General features: G+C 35.9%; 1 protein-coding gene across 2 annotated transcripts in view; it reads right to left on the bottom strand.

Annotated features, from left to right (window-relative positions):
- Nucleotides 1-21,228, bottom strand: part of LOC125666571 (late secretory pathway protein AVL9 homolog) — a 35,754-nt gene extending 14,526 nt beyond the window's left edge. Inside the window, exons 1-10 of one of the 2 annotated variants that reach the window (XM_048899736.2) lie at nt 21,043-21,228; nt 18,405-18,525; nt 17,991-18,076; nt 9,371-9,442; nt 7,863-8,019; nt 5,002-5,081; nt 4,785-4,854; nt 2,268-2,434; nt 710-914; nt 1-571 (exon numbers count right to left, since the gene is read on the bottom strand). The exon at nt 1-571 is cut by the window's left edge and continues 109 nt beyond it. In XM_048899736.2, the coding sequence (XP_048755693.2) occupies nt 1-571; nt 710-914; nt 2,268-2,434; nt 4,785-4,854; nt 5,002-5,081; nt 7,863-8,019; nt 9,371-9,442; nt 17,991-18,076; nt 18,405-18,525; nt 21,043-21,129 (1,616 nt within the window). In that variant the 5' untranslated portion in view covers nt 21,130-21,228. Of the gene's footprint in view, nt 915-2,267; nt 2,435-4,784; nt 4,855-5,001; nt 5,082-7,862; nt 8,020-9,370; nt 9,443-17,990; nt 18,077-18,404; nt 18,526-21,042 lie in introns of both variants that reach the window. The other variant, XM_048899734.2, reaches the window with a different exon arrangement.
- Between the last annotated feature and the right edge of the window lie 4,422 nt (nt 21,229-25,650).

Below are 25,650 nucleotides of genomic sequence, written 5' to 3'. Positions count from 1 at the left end.
GGACTTCCAGAGGCTCTCTTGGCCTTCAGACCACTGAAAGCTGAGCTAATTTTATTCTTTATGACAGCTGCCTTGGTTCCCGGACTTTTCTTGATATCACTGGCATTATCCTCTTTCTCTACAGACTCTGAGCTTTCTTTATCAACATTTGTCTTGTCACTTTCTCTTGTACTTAGTGACTCTGTATCAGTCCCAGAATGCCGAGTGTCACATGACTGTTTATTAGAAGCTGATTGGTGTATTTGCTGTTCTGATGATTCTACTTCCCGTATGGATTCTTTGTGTTCAAAACTCAACAGTAGTCTATCTTCTTCCCATGAGAAACAGTCTTCTTGATCAATCTTCTGGATGCTTTCTGGCGAGTCTAATTCTTCTATACCTTCACTCCTTTTCAGAACTTCCCGAGCATCCTCTAAGTTCAAAGAAAGTTCAAACTTTGAAACTTCGTCCTCTTCATCAGTCAAGTCTTCTAAACGATCTTTCACTTCTTCGACATTTATCACAGAATCAGTCTGTTTCAACGTTGTCCCTGTCTGAATTGCACTCAGTTTGGTAATATCCTTCACATTGGCTAGAGGATCATTTGGAAATGAAATAGAGTGGTCACTTTGAAAAGTAGACATTGTTTCTCCTACATTTTCATAATCCAGAGCAAAGCTTTCAGAGAGAGTGCGTTTTACATTATAACGACCAAATTTGCTTTTCTTACCAGAGTTATCTCCCCCTGTATCTGATAGACTTCTTACAGGTTTAGGCTGAACATCATCACGTGGTTGTTTGTCACAGTCCTGAGCGGTATCAACATTCTTAATTCTGTCCTGTGCACTTGTATCCTCTGAATATTTGCTCCGGTTCATCCCATCTCTTGGAATTTCAAGTTCCTCTGGTTCACTGCAGGAATTTTGTGTCACTTCCTATCAAAAAAAAAAAAAAAATATTATTACATGCATGTATAAGTTTCATAAAAAATGTTTGTGAAAGAACATTGGCTATGCACCACTGGAGTACACGATATGCCAGAGGTTTTTGGGGGGTCTGTAGAGGGCTGAAAATCGGTCCCATTCCCAATGCTGAAAAGCAGGTGTTTTTTCCAAAATATTCCCAAATGATGGATGCTTTGATGAGAATATGCCATGAAGGGCCATCCAACATCAGTGCCACTCTGTTGCAAAAAATCAAATGTCAGTCAGTCCACCAGACTTTTAACCAGTGACAGACTGATGGGCATAATTATGTTAATTTCGAGCCCTGTTTCTATATATTAAGTCTTTGCAACCTTCAAAACCTGTAGTCATGGTGACTGTATAAACAAAAATTAATATACGCGACGGGAGGATGCACATATATCTAGACTAAAAACTGTATCTTTGTAGTTCTTGAAAACATTTTTAAATTAAGAGAATTTCCTTATACCGTATAGCAGGTTTTTTTTCCCTGTGGGTCTAAAATTTAGCGATTTGCTAGCTCAAAGGTATGCTAATGATTTTAGCAGAATAAATTTAGGCAGGCAAGGAAGAGTCATCTCTCTTGCAAATACTGCAATAGTTAGTGAAATTTTGGCGGAAAGATATCTAACTGCTAAAATAAGCCAAATTCATAACCCCGCAGAAAAAAAAACCTGCTATACGATATACTTAAATGTGAAAAATTAAAACGCCACTGCTGCCCCTGAGTAGTGCTTCTGGAATCTGGGGATTTGAAGAGCTTGGATCTCTATTATACAAAGACGATTCTGCACAACTTGGATCTTTATTATATGAGGACGATTCTATGCAACTTATGGCTTTCATGGTCCAGTGGTTTTGAAGAAAAAAGTTTTTTAAACAGCCCCTGCCTCCACTTCTATTCTACTCGTGTGCATGGTCCTTCATTTGAACAAACTTGAATCCCTTTTGTGCTAAGTTTGATTGAAACTGGCTGTGCGGTTGTTGAAAAGAAATTGAAAATGTGAAAAAGTTTACAGAGAGACAGTAGGATGATACGTAAACTTGAATACTTGGCTTAAGCTTTACAGAGAGACAGTGGGGTGATACGTAAACTTGAATACTTGGCTTAAGCTTTACAGAGAGACAGTGGGATGATACGTAAACTTGAATACTTGGCTTAAGCTTTACAGAGAGACAGTGGGATGATACGTAAACTTGAATACTTGGCTTAAGCTTTACAGAGAGACAGTAGGATGATACGTAAACTTGAATACTTGGCTTAAGCTTTACAGAGAGACAGTGGGATGATACGTAAACTTGAATACTTGGCTTAAGCTGTACCTGATCTTCTTTACTGTGTGCATTGTTGTATTTGACCTTCTCGTCATGGTAACAGACCTCCAAAAATTCCTCACTACTGTCAGAACAAGCTGTGTTTCTCAGTGTGGGGGACAACTGCCGGTTTAGCTCCACACTGGATGATTCTTCTAATCCAAATTCAATCATACCTATTGATAAAATTTGTTGACATAAGTTAATTAGCTAATACAACAAAACGTGCTTATAACGAAGCGCTGGGGGGGGGGGGGGGGGGGGGGGGACTATTTGGATTCCCTATATTAAATATGATTTTGATTCGTTATGTTAAATGTGATTCGTATATTCATGGGCCACAACGGTCACCTGAGTATCAGTGGTCCTGCTCTGTTGAATCTACTTCTGTGCAAATGTATGTCGACTGAGTGAAATTAAAAAAAAAAACACATTGGTCCTGCTGTACTTCAGAAGAAAAATTCTAAAAGATTTTCTATACTCTTTATTCCCATGAAACACATTTTAACCCCCTTCGTCTGAGTGAAGTGATATACAGCACCTTTACAATTCGATATGAATCACGATACAATAGTCTCGATTCGTTAGACAATTATTTTCTACTTGATTCCATAACATACAACGAGAATCTTATATGTTGCTATTCATCGATAAAGTTCAACAACTAGTGCATTTAATTTGTTTATTGCTATCTGTAATGTATATTAAGACAGAAATACAATGTGTGACTATATTTGTTGCTTGGTTGTATATTGGCAATGTTTAACGTTCTGCTCGAGAATCTCGAACTCATATGGAGATGTTACCATTGCCAGTGAAGGGCTGCAAAACACAGGCCTATGCTCGGCACTTGCGGCCTTTGAGCAGGGAGGGATCTTTATCGTGCCACACCTGCAGTGACACGGGGCCTCGGTTTTTGCAGTCTCATCCGAAGGACCCCAATTAGTCGCGACACCTATTATGACAACCAAGGGGTACTGAGGACCTGTTTTAACTCGGATTCCCACAGGATGTGACTACATTTAAAAAATGATTAAAGAAACCAAATTTTTCATACAAGAGATATATGCATGTTGAGGTGGCATATTTCAATAATGACACATTGATTGAACCTAAATTAAACAACCAGAGAACTCCCACTGAAAGGAAATACATATTCTATCTTTTAAAAGAATCTAAATTGATCTGGTATGAATTGAACATCAAAGCTAACATGAGTTTCTGGTACGGCCATGTTTAATTTATCTAAATGAATACAGAAATTGTGAATGCTTGGGTTATCTCGGAGTATTGGGCTCGTTGGATTTCAAGGGTTTTTTTTTTGGGGGGGGGGGGGGGGGGGAGGTAGCATTGCTATAAGCATACAAGAAACAAATCAAATAACAGAATATAAATATAGGAGAACAGATACACGTAACTCTTTTTAGCCATGTTGCTTACCCATGATTGAAACCTCATAAAAATCGATAATTCATAAAGAACCAAAGCCACAAATAGCCTAAAATAAAGAACCAAAGCCACAAATAGCCTAAAATAAAGAACCAAAGCCACAAATAGCCTAAAATAAAGAACCAAAGCCACAAATAGCCTAAAATAAAGAACCAAAGCCACAAATAGCCTGATAATTCATAAAGAACCAAAGCCACAAATAGCCTAAAATAAAGAACCAAAGCCACAAATAGCCTAAAATAAAGAACCAAAGCCACAAATAGCCTAAAATAAAGAACCAAAGCCACAAATAGCCTAAAATAAAGAACCAAAGCCACAAATAGCCTAAAATGAATTTTGGAAGTAATAATAATAATAAAGCCTTTTTTTTTTTTTTTATCCCGGATTACATATTTAGCGATAATGCTAGTTTTCAATATGGTCCTGCATATAACATACATACAGACAGATATTAGTAAAATAAACACAGATTAAAAGAAGTAGAATACATATAAACTTAAGAAATAATTATGAATGTAAGATAAATAGAATACAAAATGAAGTTTAAAAAGTAACACACTTTATTTTACTCAAAATTACAGGGCCATATTTGGGATTCATATTTGGGATTCGTATTTGGGATTCATATTTGGGATTCATATTTGGGATTCATATTTGGGATTCGTATTTGGGATTCGTATTTGGGATTCGTGGCTCTTGTTCTTTGCTACTTTTAACTGTCATCTTACATCAATTGTTGTGAGAGACATTTCAGCCAATGAAATAAATGGAAATATCAATGTCATCTACTTTTCATCAATCACAGAAAATGGAAACACAAACTCCCCAAAAACATTTCAAATCAATGGAAGTGAAAGAAAGGAAAGTTAATTTCAGCGTCCTGTTCTGAACCGAATTGAGCTAATCCTGAATCATCCCAGCCCTAACATCCTGTTCTGCTGAAGGGTGTAGATGTAGTTCAAGTTACTAAAACTTCACCTCAGTGAAGAGCAATAATCTGTAGGAGATAAGGCTTTCAGTGTATGAATTAAAACTGTGGCTCCAATACTTTTGATGGGAAAGCAAGATAAATCTTACCTGGAAAAAGGGAGAGAACTGCTAAAATTGTGTTGCACAGAGTCTGCACTGGGGCACCAATGAAGAGAACCTGAAGAAAAAATAAAGATGATTGACATAAAGCTATGATGATATTGCTCACCTGAGCATTCTAAGTTTCTTCTTAATTTGTGTATGCAACAGGAAAGAAGAAAATGCAATGGGCCAAACCAAGATTGAAGACTGAATTCAAAGTTACCCTTCTCTCCAACAGAATGAGCTTGAACAGCAAAACTATTTTGTGTCTGAACTGTGTTACAGCATCTCGAACAGACATTCCTGAAAAAGTAAACAAGAGGTGTGTTACAATTGTTACTTTGTGTATACAGTAATATAAGACATATTGCCAGTACTTAGTGTGAATCATTTTCACCACAGTCACTCAAAGCAGCTTAACAATCACTCAAAAGCAGCTTAACAATCACTCAAACCAGTTTATAAATCACTCAAAAGGAACTTAACAATCACTCAAAAGCAGCTTAAGAATCACTCAAAAACAGCTTAACAATCACTAAAAAGCAGCTTAACAATCACTCAAACCAGTTTATAAATCGCTCAAAAGCAGCTTAACAATCACTTAAATGCAGCTTAACAATCACTCAAAAGCAGCTTAACAATCACTTAAATGCAGCTTAACAATCACTCAAAAGCAGCTTAACAATCACTCAAAAGGAACTTAACATTCACTTAATCTGAAGCAGCTTCATTCCATTCTTTTTCTTTCTATAGTCAATTCATGATATTTGCTTGTGCATGTCAAGTGATGAACTCAACCGTAAGTGATGAACTCAACCAAAAGTGATGAACTCAACCGAAAGTGATGAACTCAATTGAAAGTAATGAACTCAACCGAAAGTAATGAACTCAATTGAAAGTGATGAAAGTTATTGCTTATTTGATAGCATTATTATGTCATGAATAAGACTTTCCCCGCCTTTTTTTAAAAAAAAAAGCGTAACTGTTAAATTTCATCCAGATTATTGCTTAGAAAAAAGTGTGCCCATCTGTCTACCAAAATGAATTAATATATATTGTGTATTAATAAAAGATGAAAAATGTATTTGATCAAAATATGAATTTGCTTGATGCATGGGCTGTATGTTTTCTGGGGAAAAAACTCCCTGAATTTATCAATTTTTTCATTGATTTTGGCATTTTTGCAATTTTATGCCAACTTCACGCTCCTGTCGTATAACACAAAACGAGTCTGGATCAAATCAAACGTTTGAATTTCCTTATCTATCCCTTATTCCGATAACAGATTTTGGGACCCCTACTGAAATCATCCATTTTCTGGGCCCAGATGATGATAGAAACTCTAGCGATACTTTTCTTTAGACTGTAAGTAAGAGGTAGAAGTTACAATAATTTCAGTCGAGTACAGTGATTTTAAATACGGGTAGTTTGAGTACTGATTAATCATCAGTTATCAATCCTAACTAATCTTTCCGGTCTTGAGGGTCGGCAGTAGAGAGCTCAAGAGCTGGAGATCTGAGGTGAGATCTGCCATGCGTGCAGCTAGCCAGATACCTGGAAGGGGGCCCACTAGTGTGGACACTACCCGTAATTCTGCACCGAAAAAAAAATGAGCCGACAACAACTAATCAGCAGGCACTAATGTATGTAATGTTTACACGAGTATTTCACATGCACTAACATATGTAATGTTTACACGAGTATTTCACATGCACTAACATATGTAATGTTTACACGAGTATTTCACATGCACTAACATATGTAATGTTTACACGAGTATTTCACAGGCAACTTCTGACCAGGATTTCTCCAAGGAAACTAAGTCGAAACTTGGACTTAAATCTCAGATTTTGATTGCTCAAATAAAAGAAAGCTCTAACTTAAGAGTTTGAGATTTGAGGGGGGGGGGGGGGGGGGGAGGAGAGAAATCTATTAAAATTTCCTGGGACTCATCATAAGTTTTGGGGACTTGGCCTTTCCAAAAACAAGAGCACAGGCTCCATGATCATAAACTGAGAACATACTTTCATCAAACTTAAGATTTTGTATATACCAATGGCTTGTTAAAATCACATAAACTCTTTGCATCAAATTTAAGATGTTTGATTTGATTTGATGTTTTCTGCCACACTCAACAATTTTTCAGTTATATGGTGGCACCCAGTTTTTGTTGGTGGAAGAGAGAACCCAGATACAATGCACCTGGGAAGAGACCACCGACCATCCGAAAGTAAACTGGGAAACTTTCTCACTTACCGGCGCGAGCGGGATTCGAACCCGTGCCGACAAAGGTGAGAGGCCGTGTGATTTTGAGCGCGATGTTCTAACCACTCGGCCACAGAGGAATTTAAGATGTAATTTCACAATGAATTTTAAACCATTGACTTGTCAACATCAATACTTCATGAAATAGATCAATTTGAAAATTCAACTTGGGTCTATATATTTTTATCAGTTTATGATCATGGAACCAGGCTTGGTTTTCTCGAGAAAATCTCAAACTTAAGTTTGTGTGTCCTTTTATTTGAGCAATCAAAATCTTAGCAAAATCTAACATCACTCCAACTTTCGACTTAAGTTTCTTTCGAGAGCCCTGATGATATTGAATAACTGCATACTATTAGTTACACAGTTAGTTAGTGACCTGATACGGAAAAATACATGGTGTGAAAAGAAAACCCGTATCGGGCTCGGCTTCGCCTCGCCCGATACGGGTTTTCTTTTCACACCATGTATTTTTCCGTATCAGGTCACTAACTAACTGTGTAACGAATTTATCACGTCGAAGACCTCTAACTGTGTATGTGGGGGGTCTATATCATACAACTTAGTCAAATGTCTTTCCTTTTGACACGGCTGCAAGTCGAACCCGACGATAAATAAAATTACTCGCCCAATACGGATTTTACTCGCATGATACGGTTTTTTTCACGGCGTCATGTGACCAAGATCTGACCAATTAGATTTCAACAATTTTGTCTGAGGCGTGATAAAATGTATATCCGGGTGTTTTTGTATATCTTGTTGGTATGGTGTGCAGTAATATCTAGAAGTGTAGAAATATCATGTTTTGGGAAGTTTTACCTAGGAAAACCTGCGATCCATCCCTCAGACTTTCTGTCATGGACAAACAGAGATTTTTGTATGTGTCCTGCAGCAGCTCCACTTTACTGAAATCCAGCTCTTCAAAATAAGCATGTGTAATCAGCTCCAACTTGGCCTGGATTAATCCATAGAGAGGCTGTAAAAGAGATCCAAAATGACTGGATTAATCCATAGAGAGGCTGTAAAAGAGATCCAAAATGACTGGATTGATCCGTAGAGAGGCTGTAAAAGAGATCCAAAATGACTGGATTAATCCATAGAGAGGCTGTAAAAGAGATCCAAAATGACTGGATTGATCCGTAGACAGGCTGTAAAAGAGATCCAAAATGACTGGATTAATCCATTGAGAGGCTGTAAAAGAAGTCCAAAATGACTGGATTAATCCGTAGAGAGGCTGTAAAAGAGATCCAAAATGACTGGATTAATCCATAGAGAGGCTGTAAAAGAAATCCAAAATGACTGGATTAATCCATAGAGAGGCTGTAAAAGAAATCCAAAATGATTTAACTCAAAAAAGAAATTGTACAAAGCATTATATGAACTACATTTTATGAAAATGAAAAAACACCTGGGGAAAACAATCTGTTTCATAGGTTTATGAATGAAATATTGAATGTAAATTGATCATAAAATATAAAAAAATAAATGATATTGTAACCGGTAAATGTATTCTCCTCAAATTGGAGACTCACAGTCCTTCCTGTACCCAAAAATACAACAGGGTGTACCAAAACAATCCTTAACAGCCTTCAGGACATTGTCAGGTGGTATAAAGACATACTACAGGGTGTATCAAAAACGATCCTGAACAGCCTTCAGGACATTGTCAGGTGGTATAAAGACATACTACAGGGTGTATCAAAAACGATCCTGAACAGCCTTCAGGACATTGTCAGGTGGTATGAAGACATACTACAGGGTGTACCAAAAACGATCCTTAACAGCCTTCAGGATACTGTCAGATGGTATGAAGACGTGGCACTACAGGGTGTTGCTGCTGAGCTTCGTGTCAACAGAGCTCACATTTGGCTGGCAATCCTGGGAATCTGCCATGCAGCCTCGCACTCCTGTATGTGCTTTGACAAGCCTTGTGTTTCTTATGTGCGGGTGTGGTGCCTGTGTTGAATCACAAAGTGACAATGCCACTGGACCACTCATGCTGCCAAATCCAATTCACATACAGAAGACTTGTAATTAGTTCTAAAAAACCAGAGGTGTTCTTGTGACGCTTCTATGATAACAATCAGTCAGCACACAATGCCCCAATTCCTCACAATCTGATTGGATGATTATCACCTCCTTCCTAATTGTTAATGTTTGGTTGGAAAGCAAAAATTCAAAATAGGTAAAATAGGTCATTTTTCAAATCGTGATCAGGAAAGTGGGACTGATTGGAGTAAATCAGGAAAATCCAGTCAGAATCAGTTATCAGAAAGAAAGAGCTTATAGTTACAGACAGCTTATTATGAACACTTCTTCTGTCTTACCAGTCTACTCAACACACAGACACTTTTCTGGACTGTGCTCCTGGTTACATCTGAGGATTTCTTCAGTAAAGCCTGAAAAAAAGAAAGAAACAATATTTTCTCAATTTCTTCATTTCCAGGCCATGTTCAGTACAAATGTCTTTCCAAAGTCTGTTAAGTAAATATACTTTAAGGACAACATGTGTTTGTTTTCTGTCCCGCTGAGAATTTCTCATATTGAGACATCACCAGCTGCAGGTGACGTGTCACAAACTTAGACCGATGTATACCGCTTAGGGCCGTACAAGTGAGGGCTCAGGGCCGTACAAGTGAGGGCTCAGGGCCGTACAAGTGAGGGCTCAGGGCCGTACAAGTGAGGGCTCAGGGCCGTACAAGTGAGGGGTCTGTATCGTGACATGAGGGGTCTGTATCGTGACATGAGGGTTCTTTATCATGACATGAGGGTTCTTTATCGTGACATGAGGGTTCTTTATCATGACATGAGGGTTCTTTATCGTGACATGAGGGTTCTGTATCGTGACATGAGGGTTCTTTATCATGACATGAGGGTTCTTTATCGTGACATGAGGCGTGACATGAGGGTTCTTTATCGTGACATGAGGGTTCTTTATCATGACATGAGGGTTCTTTATCATGACATGAGGGTTCTTTATCGTGACATGAGGGTTCTTTATCGTGACATGAGGGTTCTTTATCATGACATGAGGGTTCTTTATCGTGACATGAGAGTTCTTTATCGTGACATGAGGGTTCTTTATCGTGACATGAGGGTTCTTTATCGTGACATGAGGGTTCTTTATCGTGACATGAGGGTTCTTTATCGTGACATGAGGGTTCTTTATCGTGACATGAGGGTTCTGTATCGTGACATGAGGGTTCTTTATCGTGACATGAGGGTTCTTTATCGTGATATGAGGGTTCTGTATCGTGACCTGTAACTCTCACTTCTAAGTGCTGGGTGTTTGGCCAAGCAGCAGTCACTACCTATACTTAAATCTTCAGTCGGACATGGCTAAGGCACGAGGTGGCCTTGAACTCATGACCTCCCCATCATGAAGTAATGTTAATAGTGGTATTTAGAAAGTTTGAATAATACACAATTCTTCAACAAAATCAATGAAATGATTGGATAAGGATTTTATCAATTTTGACAATAATATAACTTAACCAATTTTCATGAAGAGAAATTGATACAGGTACAGGTATATGGCTTTTTCCATGACAACAATGAAAGGTGAAGATAACGAACAGTGATCAATCTCATAACTCCTACAAGCAATTCAAAGTAGATAGTTGGGCAAACAGTGACACCTGGATATACCAGAGGTGGGATCAAGTGCCTAGGAGGAGTAAGCATCCCCTCTCGACTGGTCACACCCGCCGTGAGCCTTTTAAATGAAGTGCCTTTTTACAGAAATTACAGTGTGATGAAATGTTACATAGTGACTGAAAACAAATGTATTGTTACCATAGGGTGATCAGATACAGACTTATTGAGCAAAGCAGACGTGGCTCGGTCTGTTGAGTCTAGTCCGTAACAGATTCAACAGCAGACAAAAAGCAGATGCATATTCTGATGGCAAACACAAAGTAAACTCTGGGGCTGCTTTCTGCATCTCATGCAGTGTTAGGTTGTGTCTGGTTAGAACACTGTATTTTGTTAGGTTGTGTCTGGTTGGAGGCTTGTTGGGACACTGTGCCTGTTGTTTGTTAGGGTGTACCTGGTTGGGACACTCTGGGTCTGTTTTTGTTAGGTTGTACCTGGTTGGGACACTCTGGGTCTGTTTTTGTTAGGTTGTACCTGGTTGGAACACTGTATCTGTTATTTGTTAGGTTGTACCTGGTTGAGACACTCTGGGTCTGTTTTTGTTAGGTTGTACCTGGTTGGGACACTGTATCTGTTGTTGGTTAGGATGTACCTGGTTGAGACACTCTGGGTCTGTTTTTGTTAGGTTGTACCTGGTTGGGACACTCTGGGTCTGTTTTTGTTAGGTTGTACCTGGTTGGGACACTGTGTCTGTTGCTTGTTAGGTTGTACCTGGTTGAAACACTCTGGGTCTGTTTTTGTTAGGTTGTGTGTAGCTAGAACACTGTGGGGCCCAAACCTCATGTTAGCTGATAGTATATTAACATGTTTAATAATCAACACAATTCGAAGCACATAAATCTCTTTCTGCCTTGATAAAGTAGTCTCCATTATATATTCATATTTCCATTGTTTTGTCTGTGATGTCTTTACAAATTGTAATGATAGTCATTTCCTCATCAATTCAAAGTGATGCAGTTATATATATTACATCTATTTTAACAGCTAGGAATTCTAACAGTTGTAACTATTACATCTATTTTAACAGCTAGGAATTCTAACAGTTATATATATTACATCTATTTTAACAGCTAGGAATTCTAACAGTTATATATATTACATCTATTTTAACAGCTAGGAATTCTAACAGTTATATATATTACATCTATTTTAACAGCTAGGAATTCTAACAGTTGTAACTATTACATCTATTTTAACAGCTAGGAGTTCTAACAGTATACAGTTATTGACTGGGTTTGAGGACAACAGCTGTTTTGTTTGACCCGAGGACGGATCTGTTGCGCGAAGCCGTAGGCTGAGGGCAACAGATCCATTCGAGGGTCAAACAAAACAGCTGTTGTCCGAGGACACAGTCTATAACTGTTTTGTTATACACCTTCATTTTTTAAAGGTTGTTTCTACAAGGTGCATACGTTTTCTTGACTTCGAACTTTTAACAAGACAGTGTAATTGCGTACAACTATAGTTTAAAATAAAACATACCTAATATCCGAATTAATAATCAATCATTACATTTTTCATATTCCTGCTTAGCGTTTCATCTAATAAATTCTGTATTTCATCATCAGGTAAATCACTGAACCTCGTCATTACGTAAACAAAGCTGCAGTCCGAGAATCACGTGACTTGCGTAGCCAATGGAAATAAGACAGACTATTGCCCGGTCAACAGTTCGTAAACTGTTGACCGGTCAATAGACCACAAGTGTGAGAGTTGATTTAACAGTTAAAATGTTAGTTCTAAATCGTATTAGTTTTATATAGGAAAAAAATGAAGGTGTATAACAATTGTAACTATTACATCTATTTTAACAGCTAGGAATTCTAACAGTTGTAACTATTACATCTATTTTAACAGCTAGGAATTCTAACAGTTATATATATTACCATCTATTTTAACAGCTAGGAATTCTAACAGTTGTAACTATTACATCTATTTTAACAGCTAGGAATTCTAACAGTTATATATATTACATCTATTTTAACAGCTAGGAATTCTAACAGTTGTAACTATTACATCTATTTTAACAGCTAGGAATTCTAACAGTTGTAATTATTACATCTATTTTAACAGCTAGGAGTTCTAACAGTTATATATATTACATCTATTTTAACAGCTAGGAATTCTAACAGTTGTAACTATTACATCTATTTTAACAGCTAGGAATTCTAACAGTTATATATATTACATTTATTTTAACAGCTAGGAATTCTAACGGTTGTAACTATTACATCTATTTTAACAGCTAGGAGTTCTAACAGTTGTAACTATTACATCTATTTTAACAGCTAGGAATTCTAACAGTTATATATATTACATCTTTTTTAACAGCTAGGAATTCTAACAGTTATATATATTACATCTATTTTAACAGCTAGGAGTTCTAACAGTTGTAACTATTACATCTATTTTAACAGCTAGGAATTCTAACAGTTATATATATTACATTTATTTTAACAGCTAGGAATTCTAACGGTTGTAACTATTACATCTATTTTAACAGCTAGGAGTTCTAACAGTTGTAACTATTACATCTATTTTAACAGCTAGGAGTTCTAACAGTTGTAACTATTACATCTATTTTAACAGCTAGGAGTTCTAACAGTTGTAACTATTACATCTATTTTAACAGCTAGGAATTCTAACAGTTGTAACTATTACATCTATTTTAACAGCTAGGAATTCTAACAGTTATATATATTACATCTATTTTAACAGCTAGGAGTTCTAACAGTTGTAACTATTACATCTATTTTAACAGCTAGGAATTCTAACAGTTATATATATTACATCTATTTTAACAGCTAGGAGTTCTAACAGTTGTAACTATTACATCTATTTTAACAGCTAGGAATTCTAACAGTTATATATATTACATCTATTTTAACAGCTAGGAATTCTAACAGTTGTAACTATTACATCTATTTTAACAGCTAGGAATTCTAACAGTTGTAACTATTACATCTATTTTAACAGCTAGGAGTTCTAACAGTATACAGTTATTGACTGGGTTTGAGGACAACAGCTGTTTTGTTTGACCCGAGGACGGATCTGTTGCGCGAAGCCGTAGGCTGAGGGCAACAGATCCATTCGAGGGTCAAACAAAACAGCTGTTGTCCGAGGACACAGTCTATAACTGTTTTGTTATACACCTTCATTTTTTAAAGGTTGTTTCTACAAGGTGCATACGTTTTCTTGACTTCGAACTTTTAACAAGACAGTGTAATTGCGTACAACTATAGTTTAAAATAAAACATACCTAATATCCGAATTAATAATCAATCATTACATTTTTCATATTCCTGCTTAGCGTTTCATCTAATAAATTCTGTATTTCATCATCAGGTAAATCACTGAACCTCGTCATTACGTAAACAAAGCTGCAGTCCGAGAATCACGTGACTTGCGTAGCCAATGGAAATAAGACAGACTATTGCCCGGTCAACAGTTCGTAAACTGTTGACCGGTCAATAGACCACAAGTGTGAGAGTTGATTTAACAGTTAAAATGTTAGTTCTAAATCGTATTAGTTTTATATAGGAAAAAAATGAAGGTGTATAACAATTGTAACTATTACATCTATTTTAACAGCTAGGAATTCTAACAGTTGTAACTATTACATCTATTTTAACAGCTAGGAATTCTAACAGTTATATATATTACCATCTATTTTAACAGCTAGGAATTCTAACAGTTGTAACTATTACATCTATTTTAACAGCTAGGAATTCTAACAGTTATATATATTACATCTATTTTAACAGCTAGGAATTCTAACAGTTGTAACTATTACATCTATTTTAACAGCTAGGAATTCTAACAGTTGTAATTATTACATCTATTTTAACAGCTAGGAGTTCTAACAGTTATATATATTACATCTATTTTAACAGCTAGGAATTCTAACAGTTGTAACTATTACATCTATTTTAACAGCTAGGAATTCTAACAGTTATATATATTACATTTATTTTAACAGCTAGGAATTCTAACGGTTGTAACTATTACATCTATTTTAACAGCTAGGAGTTCTAACAGTTGTAACTATTACATCTATTTTAACAGCTAGGAATTCTAACAGTTATATATATTACATCTTTTTTAACAGCTAGGAATTCTAACAGTTATATATATTACATCTATTTTAACAGCTAGGAGTTCTAACAGTTGTAACTATTACATCTATTTTAACAGCTAGGAATTCTAACAGTTATATATATTACATTTATTTTAACAGCTAGGAATTCTAACGGTTGTAACTATTACATCTATTTTAACAGCTAGGAGTTCTAACAGTTGTAACTATTACATCTATTTTAACAGCTAGGAGTTCTAACAGTTGTAACTATTACATCTATTTTAACAGCTAGGAGTTCTAACAGTTGTAACTATTACATCTATTTTAACAGCTAGGAATTCTAACAGTTGTAACTATTACATCTATTTTAACAGCTAGGAATTCTAACAGTTATATATATTACATCTATTTTAACAGCTAGGAGTTCTAACAGTTGTAACTATTACATCTATTTTAACAGCTAGGAATTCTAACAGTTATATATATTACATCTATTTTAACAGCTAGGAGTTCTAACAGTTGTAACTATTACATCTATTTTAACAGCTAGGAATTCTAACAGTTATATATATTACATCTATTTTAACAGCTAGGAATTCTAACAGTTGTAACTATTACATCTATTTTAACAGCTAGGAATTCTAACAGTTGTAACTATTACATCTATTTTAACAGCTAGGAATTCTAACAGTTATATATATTACATTTATTTTAACAGCTAGGAATTCTAACAGTTGTAATTATTACACCTATTTTAACAGCTAGGAATTCTAACAGTTGTAACTATTACATCTATTTTAACAGCTAGGAGTTCTAACAGTTATATATATTACATCTATTTTAACAGCTAGGAATTCTAACAGTTATATATATTACATTTATTTTAACAGCTAGGAATTCTAACAGTTATATATATTACATCTATTTTAACAGCTAGGAATTCTAACGGTTGTAACTATTACATCTATTTTAACAGCTAGGAATTCTAACAGTTATAACTATTACATCTATTTTAACAGCTAGGAATTATGAGAGTTGTATATATTTCATCTATTTTAACAGCTAGGAATTCTAACAGTTATATATATTACATCTATTTTAACAGCTAAGAATTCTAACAGTTATATATATTACATCTATTTTAACAGCTAAGAATTCTAACAGTTATATATATTACATCTATTTTAACAGCTAGGAATTCTAACAGTTGTAACTATTACATCTATTTTAACAGCTAGGAATTCTAACAGTTATATATATTACATCTATTTTAACAGCTAGGAATTCTAACAGTTGTAACTATTACATCTATTTTAACAGCTAGGAATTCTAACAGTTGTAATTATTACACCTATTTTAACAGCTAGGAATTCTAACAGTTGTAACTATTACATCTATTTTAACAGCTAGGAGTTCTAACAGTTATATATATTACATTTATTTTAACAGCTGGGAATTCTAACAGTTGTAACTATTACATCTATTTTAACAGCTAGGAGTTCTAACAGTTGTAACTATTACATCTATTTTAACAGCTAGGAGTTCTAACAGTTGTAACTATTACATCTATTTTAACAGCTAGGAATTCTAACAGTTATATATATTACATCTATTTTAACAGCTAGGAATTCTAACAGTTGTAACTATTACATCTATTTTTACAGCTAGGAATTCTAACAGTTATATATATTACATCTATTTTAACAGCTAGGAATTCTAACAGTTGTAACTATTACATCTATTTTAACAGCTAGGAATTCTAACAGTTGTAATTATTACATCTATTTTAACAGCTAGGAATTCTAACAGTTGTAACTATTACATCTATTTTAACAGCTAGGAGTTCTAACAGTTATATATATTACATCTATTTTAACAGCTAGGAATTCTAACAGTTGTAACTATTACATCTATTTTAACAGCTAGGAATTCTAACAGTTATATATATTACATCTATTTTAACAGCTAGGAATTCTAACAGTTGTAACTATTACATCTATTTTTACAGCTAGGAATTCTAACAGTTATATATATTACATCTATTTTAACAGCTAGGAATTCTAACAGTTGTAACTATTACATCTATTTTAACAGCTAGGAATTCTAACAGTTGTAACTATTACATCTATTTTAACAGCTAGGAATTATAAGAGTTGTATATATTACATCTATTTTAACAGCTAGGAATTCTAACAGTTGTAACTATTACATCTATTTTAACAGCTAGGAATTCTAACAGTTGTAACTATTACATCTATTTTAACAGCTAGGAGTTCTAACAGTTGTAACTATTACATCTATTTTAACAGCTAGGAATTCTAACAGTTGTAACTATTACATCTATTTTAACAGCTAGGAGTTCTAACAGTTGTAACTATTACATCTATTTTAACAGCTAGGAATTCTAACAGTTATATATATTACATTTATTTTAACAGCTAGGAATTCTAACAGTTGTAACTATTACATCTATTTTAACAGCTAGGAATTCTAACAGTTATATATATTACATCTATTTTAACAGCTAGGAATTCTAACAGTTATATATATTACATCTATTTTAACAGCTAGGAATTCTAACAGTTGTAACTATTACATCTATTTTAACAGCTAGGAATTCTAACAGTTATAACTATTACATCTATTTTAACAGCTAGGAATTATGAGAGTTGTATATATTTCATCTATTTTAACAGCTAGGAATTCTAACAGTTGTAACTATTACATCTATTTTAACAGCTAGGAATTATAAGACTTGTAACTATTACATCTATTTTAACAGCTAGGAATTATAAGAGTTGTATATATTACATCTATTTTAACAGCTAGGAATTATAAGAGTTGTATATATTACATCTATTTTAACAGATAGGAATTCTAACAGAAATGATAATAGAATGTAAATATGAGAAATGAATTTCATGTTTGAGATTACACAAGTATGAACTACACCGCTTCACGCGGGGATATACTTTTAATGAAGAGTTAATATGCTTCACGCCGGGATATACTTTTAATGAAGAGTTAATATGCTTCATGCAGTACGCCAGCGTAAAGTGTCCCAGTTCATGCCCTCATATATTTTTTAAAATGAAACTTATTTCCTTTAAATGCCTCCTTTATGGCCGAGTCTCTGTGATTCCCGGTACTTACTGATGAGTCTATCTGTCTGTAGCAGGCTACCCCGTACACTCTCTGTGATTCCCGGTACTTACTGATGAGTCTATCTGTCTGTAGCAGGCTACCCCGTATACTGTCCTGTAGGTCCCATCACGAGACGGAAGGTGGAAGTAAATTGTGTCTGTAAACATAAGAGTCATTTATTTCATTATAGAAAGTAATAGACATCTGTCATCTAAAAATTTAAGACTTAAAGAATGTAAATAGCCAAATACATATCAGATCATCTCGGGGTCTCACCAACATTCTATTTCATCTTCAGCTTTTCATGGAGACATATATTGTACATTATCTTTCATCTTTAGCAGTTTCCATTGAGACATAATTGTTCATCATTTTCCATCTTTTAGTAGCAGTCTCTATCATGGCATATACTGTATATTTTATACAATTTTTCATCTTTTAGCAGTATCCAGTGGTTTATTAATTTAAACAATCACACTCTTTACCTTTCGTGTAATTATGTGCTCCGTCGGGAATCGCTAGCGAGGCTAGGTGCTTCCATTCTCCAGGAACCTCGGAACTACCGACGTCATTTCCTTCCACAAGTGGTGGATAGGAATATTCCACCTGGTATGAAACAATCATATCATTTAACTGCATGAAACCTATACCCCTAGATGTGTTGAAGTATCATAAATACCTAGGGGCCATAACTCTGCCAAAAATTAACCAACCTAACCAATAGAAGTACTTGACCTGTGTATTCTCAAGATGTACTAATATCCAAAAGTTCAATTCAAAATGTCCATGTATGGCTGAGCTAACAACATGAAAAAAAGGAATTGTTTGAAATTTTCCAAGTCCAAGGGGCATAACTCTTTCAAAACACTTTTGACCTGACTCAAATACACATGTGATCTGTGAATTTTCATGAAGAAATTGCAAATTAACTCGATCAGACAAAAAATATTCTTTTCATTCCAAAGACAATTTTCAGAATTTAAAGTACATGTAACAGCCAACTAAAGTTGTTTTCAAAGCAATCATCATGGTACACACATGTCCTGATTGTCTTATGAAAAAGTGTGAAACTGAGATACATTTTGGTGCCTAGCTGCTGTCACATACCACAGGATATTGTTATCAATCTAGACATTTAGACCTGTGTATTCTATCTGTGCACCATAGCGTCTTCTCAACTAGAAGAAACCACCGAAAATTGTTATCAAAACACAAGGTGCTAGCTTAACAGACAGGTAACAGCGGTGTAAACTAGTGCTATGTAACAGACAGGTAACAGCGGTGTAAACTAGTGCTATGTAACAGACAGGTAACAGCGGTGTAAACTAGTGCTATGTAACAGACAGGTAACAGCGGTGTAAACTAGTGCTATGTAACAGACAGGTAACAGCGGTGTAAATTAGTGCTATGTAACAGACAGGTAACAGCGGTGTAAACTAGTGCTATGTAACAGACAGGTAACAGCGGTGTAAACTAGTGGTAATTTGCTCGTTACTCTGAGGCAACTTTTTATCAACAAATGAACATTTTTCCACACTTTACCGAAGACTTCGAATACTTCTCCCGGATTCTGTTGTGTGAAGTGAGGAGGCCAATACTAGACACAAAATAATGTAAACAACTAAAAATTCAACAGGTTGGGAACACTTCCCCTATAGCGAGATATTCTCGCTAAAACACGATTATCCCTCTCTAGCGAGAGTAAATATATCCCGTACAACCGAGAAAAACCACCTGTGGAGTACATCTCTTCGTGTTTCACGTGAAAAGAAAAAGTGCTAAAATGTCTGATACTTCTGCAAATATATATTAATCAAAACAAAAACACTCACGATGTGTATTGGATTTCAGATTGCTTCTCTCTTACGCAGCAACTTTGATATGAAATTTCTTGACTATGTTGTCAATTTCATAGAAACAATTCGCTTCATGTTGAGTGCGTGTCGCACTTATTCAGGGTTGCACGGGATTTGCGATTATTTTCAATAAAGACGCCAAAACACCTGTTTATGGTAATGTTTATTTCTCGCTAAAGAGGGATAATCGCGTTTTAGCGAGAATATCTCGCTATAGGGGAAGTGTTCCCAACCTGTTTAATGAAAGGAAAGAGTACGGCCCGGTAATTGATGGGGGACAGGTAGCTGCAATAATGTAGCCCTCTCTGATTTTTTTTTTTTTTTTTTTTTTAGGGAGAGGGCTACAACTCCTTAGGATCTCCGTAATGGTGCAAATGCGGGAGTGATTCACTCCTGCAACATTTGCGCTCATTCTAAACATTTCCTGACTTTCTTTACGTAAATAAAATGATATTCTATGTTTCTTAGTCAATATTTAAATTTACAACCTGCAACTTTAGATTTGTGAGGCTCTATTCTACCGTTTTCAACAATTTCGATAAATTCCAATTTCTCGATTCATATTTGTGCGCCATGTTTGAGGTACTGAAGTTTCAACTTCCGGTTGTCAAGTCATTTGCATATGCCATATAAGGTAGTATTTACATCAATGGACAAGTATGGAGGCGAAAGCTATTTCGTTGGTATTGAAAAGGTTTGAATTTACTATCAAGTTAAAAACCGAACAGCAGAGTGTAAATTCTTTCTGCAACAATATGATTTTCCTTTCTTTGTCGAAGTGGCTCGAGTAACTAAATTTTCGCGCTGATTGTCAATGTTTAGGCTTTTCATTAGATCCACCTACGAGATCTCGCGATAACAAGCATGGCGGAGCAGACGAAGAATTTTGCATGCTGTACATTATATTTAATGAAAAACACCTTTATTAGACATGCCCGAGCACAAAGTTGGTACTCCTTTTGGTGTAAACAACATTTGGGACTAATACACAGAGTTTATTATCGGTTATTCATAAAATTATTTTGCACCATTACGGAGATCCTATGGAACTGTAGCCCTATCCCGAAAACGTCAGAATAAAAAAAATTGGATAGGGCTACATTATTGCAGCTAGGGGACAGGGGCAGAGAGGGATAACGCATTGTGACAAATTAAAATAATTAACTTCTGTGCGTTATCTTTCTAATATGCCTCTGACTGATAGACAGAAACGTGATCAATAGCCCTACATGGACTAGCTGTAAAGGAACTATCTTCATCTTTTTACCTGACATCCCTTTTTGTGATGAAATCCGACCACCACAACGTGGAGCACGGGGGATTCCTGACCGCTGTCAGCAAGACTAACTGACATTTTGGAGGTCTACAGTTACAATCATAATGACAAGTCAACTCTGACAAGTCCGTTAAAAGTCGATCACAATCGCCCACTTCCGGCTTTGTATGTACAAGATAGATCTACCTTTGTTTAATTCGTACTAGATCTAGATCTTAAAAAAAAAAAAAAAAATTGTGAATGCGACATGCCACAACGTAATGTATGACATAAGTTTGTTATTTTAAAAACTGATTTCTGTCTATTTCTAGATAAAGTAAATACAGAAGAGAGAGAGAGAGAGAGAGAGAGAGAGAGAGAGAGAGAGAGAGAGAGAGAGATTAAAACATGTAAAGTGAGGACAATTTTAACCATTTGACAGAAGTTGTGGGAAAGTTAGTACACTGTGAGGACATAAACGTGATCCACAGCATGTGAAAGATGTAGATTCAGCATAAATAGATTAGTGAGGACACGTGGTGCGGGGACATGTTCTCACTAATATTCTCTCTCAAAACCATTTTTTTCACAATTCGAAAGAGAGTATTAGATAAACTTATATAAGTGTCCCTCAATATTTATTGGGGGGTTGGGACCGGTGCATTCCATATTTTTATTTTTAAAAAACCCTATGTCTTATCTTCTAAAAATACAACAGCAACAAAAGTTGCTGTCCTGTATCAGATGTGTAATTAAAGTGTGTGTCCTATCTGATAAATATATATATATATAACGAACACTGATGAATCTCATAACTCCTGTAAGCAATACAAAATAGAGAGTTGGGTAAACACGGCCCCTGGATATACCAGAGGTGGGACCAGGTGCCTAGGAGGAGTAAGCAGACCCTCCGTGAGTCTTACATTTTGATCAGGTAAACGAAGATATCCGTAATCAAAATTACGGAAAAGAACGCAATAAAAATTTAAGGGATATGCTCACACCTTCATTTCAGAATAATTAACCTGCATGATAATTGTGAAGTGCAAATAGACTTCTGATGAGGTGGATCTGCATGCAGCTAAACTTCAATCTATCGATCAATCCAATCAATTTTCACACCGCCGAAACACTTAATTAGTGTAGAGTCAAGTGATTGTTGAGGTATGTGGCTGATGGGAGCCATATGTATTCTTAGATTTATGGGGGCTAGTGTTGAAGTAATTTTGGAGAAATCCTGTAATCTGATACACGAGGTTTGGGACCTTTCAGCGAACATAGTAGATAAACGTGTAGTGAATGGATAAGTTGGCTAATTTGTAATGTCATTAGATTTCTGTAAAACTCCATTGGCGATGATGAAATCGCAGTAAATCAAAGAATTAGGAGCCATGTTTCCTTCCTTGTTAAGCTCCACTGACACACACACATTATATTCTCAAAAACTGTTCTTGATTTCGTTTTTTATTTAATATTTTCGTTTTTATTTATTAATTTCGTTTTTTATTTAATAATTTCGTTTTTTATATAATAATTTCGTTTTTTATATAATAATTTCGTTTTTTATTTAGTTTTCGTTTTTTATATAATAATTTCGTTTTTTATATAATAATTTCGTTTTTTATTTAGTTTTCGTTTTTTATATAATAATTTAGTTTTTTATTTAATAATTTCGTTTTTTATATAATAATTTTGTTTTTTATATAATAATTTCGTTTTTTATTTAGTTTTGGTTTGCACTAATGGGCTTCCGTAGTTAAGTGATGAAAAAGCTTTATCTTTAGTTTAGATATATTTTTTTCTTTATCTAACCTTATGCCAAGAAGGGTACCTGTAAAGTGCGAAACAAAACGAAATCTACCGAAACGAATCGAAATCTACGGAAACGAATCGAAATCTACCGAAACGGAACAGATTGTATAACTGAACACTTTTAATTTTCATAATTGAAAATGGTATCTCATACCCCTGTGAAAGTTACCACATATAAATAAAATCCCCCCTCCCCCTTTGATGTAGGCTTTCGGATTGACTGATACAAAGTTTTAAAAGTTGGAAAGGGTGAGTACAAAGCAAGAAGTACATATCCGAAGTTGATAAAATGACCAATACCATGTGCAATTAGATTCGGATCCAGACATTTCAGAACGGAGGATTACAGTCTCACAAGTCGGAGGTCTGGGGAAACACACTAAACGAGGGGTGGGGTCGCCGGCGTTGGATCCACCTTTGGGCATAAATACATGTTTCAGTAGTTTTTTGCTTCAGATAAAGACAAATCTATGTATGCACGTGGGTATTGTGTATTTGTATGTGGTATATTAAACGATGGATTCTGAGTATGTCTTCCCATTTTCTTTGTAATTTCTGCTTCCCTTGTTCATAAGCCTTTTAATTTTTCAAAATACTGATCTCTTCCTGATACCGTTGCATTAAATATTTTCCGTTCCGTTTTCAATTCCCCGTTTTAACAACATCCCAAATATATAAATTTATCTTTAGACTTACTTCATATCATTTTGAATAATACATGCACATGTATATATATCTTGCCGAATTGTATAATTCTTTTCCATTATTGAAAGTACTCGCACCTGAGCAGTTAGAGATAAAATAAGAGGTTAAACGTCTTCCTGTTTCAACTTTCTCAGACACCAGCTTCTTCAAACAATGTTTGATGCTAACCGATGTACCGCTTAGAAATGTATCAGTCAACCCGAAAGAGGGAAGAAAATTTCAACATCAATAGGGAAGAGAATTTCATTTATATATGGTAACTTTCACAGGGATCTGAGATACCATTTTTTTTATTATCATGATTACACAGTTCGGTTCTATAATCTATTTCGTTCGGTAGGTTTCGTTTCGTTTCGGCAGATTTCATTTCGTTTCGGTAGGTTTCGTTTCGGCAGATTTCGTTTCGTTTCGCGTTTTACAGGTACCAATGCCAAGAATTCACCCATTCAGATCTATCATGGTTTTTCACTTCGAGAATATCGTTACATAATTTTGTTTTGCGGTCATTATACGAAGAAAAATTAAACTGCGTAACTTGAAACATAAAATTGTTTCCAGATTTCAAATTTAAGAAATAGATGCACTGAAGGAAACAAAGTGAAGGTTCCCAACGTGATTTTCTATCAACTTATATTAAATTTTGTGAAAAAGGATATGATGAATCGTTACAATTTAACACACATGACGTAGTCTTACCACAGGCACGTGTATCTTATTATACCGGTAGAAGGCCAATCTCTAAAGCTTACAGAAAGCGTGAAACGATTACATAAATCGAAAGAGGGATGAGATAGATAGGGAATTCACACATTTCAGAGAAATTATTTCCACAAAAAATTATCAAAATAAAAAAAAGGGGGGGGGGGTAGTAATATCCATACTTCAGGTGCCTGCAGTGAATCTTATAAATTCAGTGGTGGTCGGATCTAGAGTGGGGACCACCCCCCCCCCTTTTTTTTTCGTCAGAAAATCTTGCTAAAAAGTACACTGTAAAAATATCGCATTTTGAGGATACTGTAAGGAAAGAGCCACGGAGTTTGACCAATTCTCGGCACACAGGGGCTGGGCTGTAGCAGTGAATGGATTCTGAGTACCAACATCCGCCTTCAAAGGAAATTAAGAATAATTTATACCCTCTCTCTCTCTTCCCCTCTGTCTCTTTGTGTGTGAACAATCATAGATAAATTAGATCGATATCTTGAATTCACAAAATAAGGGGGAAAACCTGACAAGTGGTTGAGTGGGACAGAGACAGCAGCTTGTTGTTGAATTGGACAGAGGCAGCAGCTTGTTGTTCAGTGGGACAGAGACAGCAGCTTGTTGTTCAGTGGGACAGAGGCAGCAGCTTGTTGTTGGGTGGGACAGAGACAGCAGCTTGTCCTTGTTGTTGAATTGGACAGAGGCAGCAGCTTGTCCTTGTTGTTGAGTGGGACAGAGACAGCAGCTTGTTGTTGAATTGGACAGAGGCAGCAGCTTGTTGTTGAGTGGGACAGAGACAGCAGCTTGTCCTTGTTGTTGAATTGGACAGAGGCAGCAGCTTGTCCTTGTTGTTGAGTGGGACAGAGGCAGCAGCTTGTTGTTGAGTGGGACAGAGGCAGCAGCTTGTTGTTGAATTGGACAGAGGCAGCAGCTTGTTGTTGAGTGGGACAGAGGCAGCAGCTTGTCGTTGTTGTTGGGTGGGACAGAGACAGCAGCTTGTTGTTGAGTGGGACAGAGGCAGCAGCTTGTTGTTGAGTGGGACAGAGACAGCAGCTTGTCCTTGTTGTTGGGTGGGACAGAGACAGCAGCTTGTCCTTGTTGTTGGGTGGGACAGAGACAGCAGCTTGTTGTTGAGTGGAACAGAGGCAGCAGCTTGTTGTTGAGTGGGACAGAGGCAGCAGCTTGTTGTTGAGTGGGACAGAGGCAGCAGCTTGTCCTTGTTGATGTTGTCTTTGCTAGTCAGGATCTCATACACTTGGATTATATCTCCACGCTGTCTCCGATAGAACAATGGCGGCAGTTTCAGACTCTCCAGCTTCTGTTCACTGTGTGAATCCTTTATGTCAGTGCATAGTTTGGTTACCCTTCTCTGTACTCTCTCGAGCTTGTCATTGTCACAGGCAA

Source organism: Ostrea edulis, chromosome 10 (assembly GCF_947568905.1).
Source record: "Ostrea edulis chromosome 10, xbOstEdul1.1, whole genome shotgun sequence".
NCBI classification, from domain to species: domain Eukaryota; kingdom Metazoa; phylum Mollusca; class Bivalvia; order Ostreida; family Ostreidae; genus Ostrea; species Ostrea edulis.
This window is presented reverse-complemented; position numbering and strand designations above follow the sequence as displayed.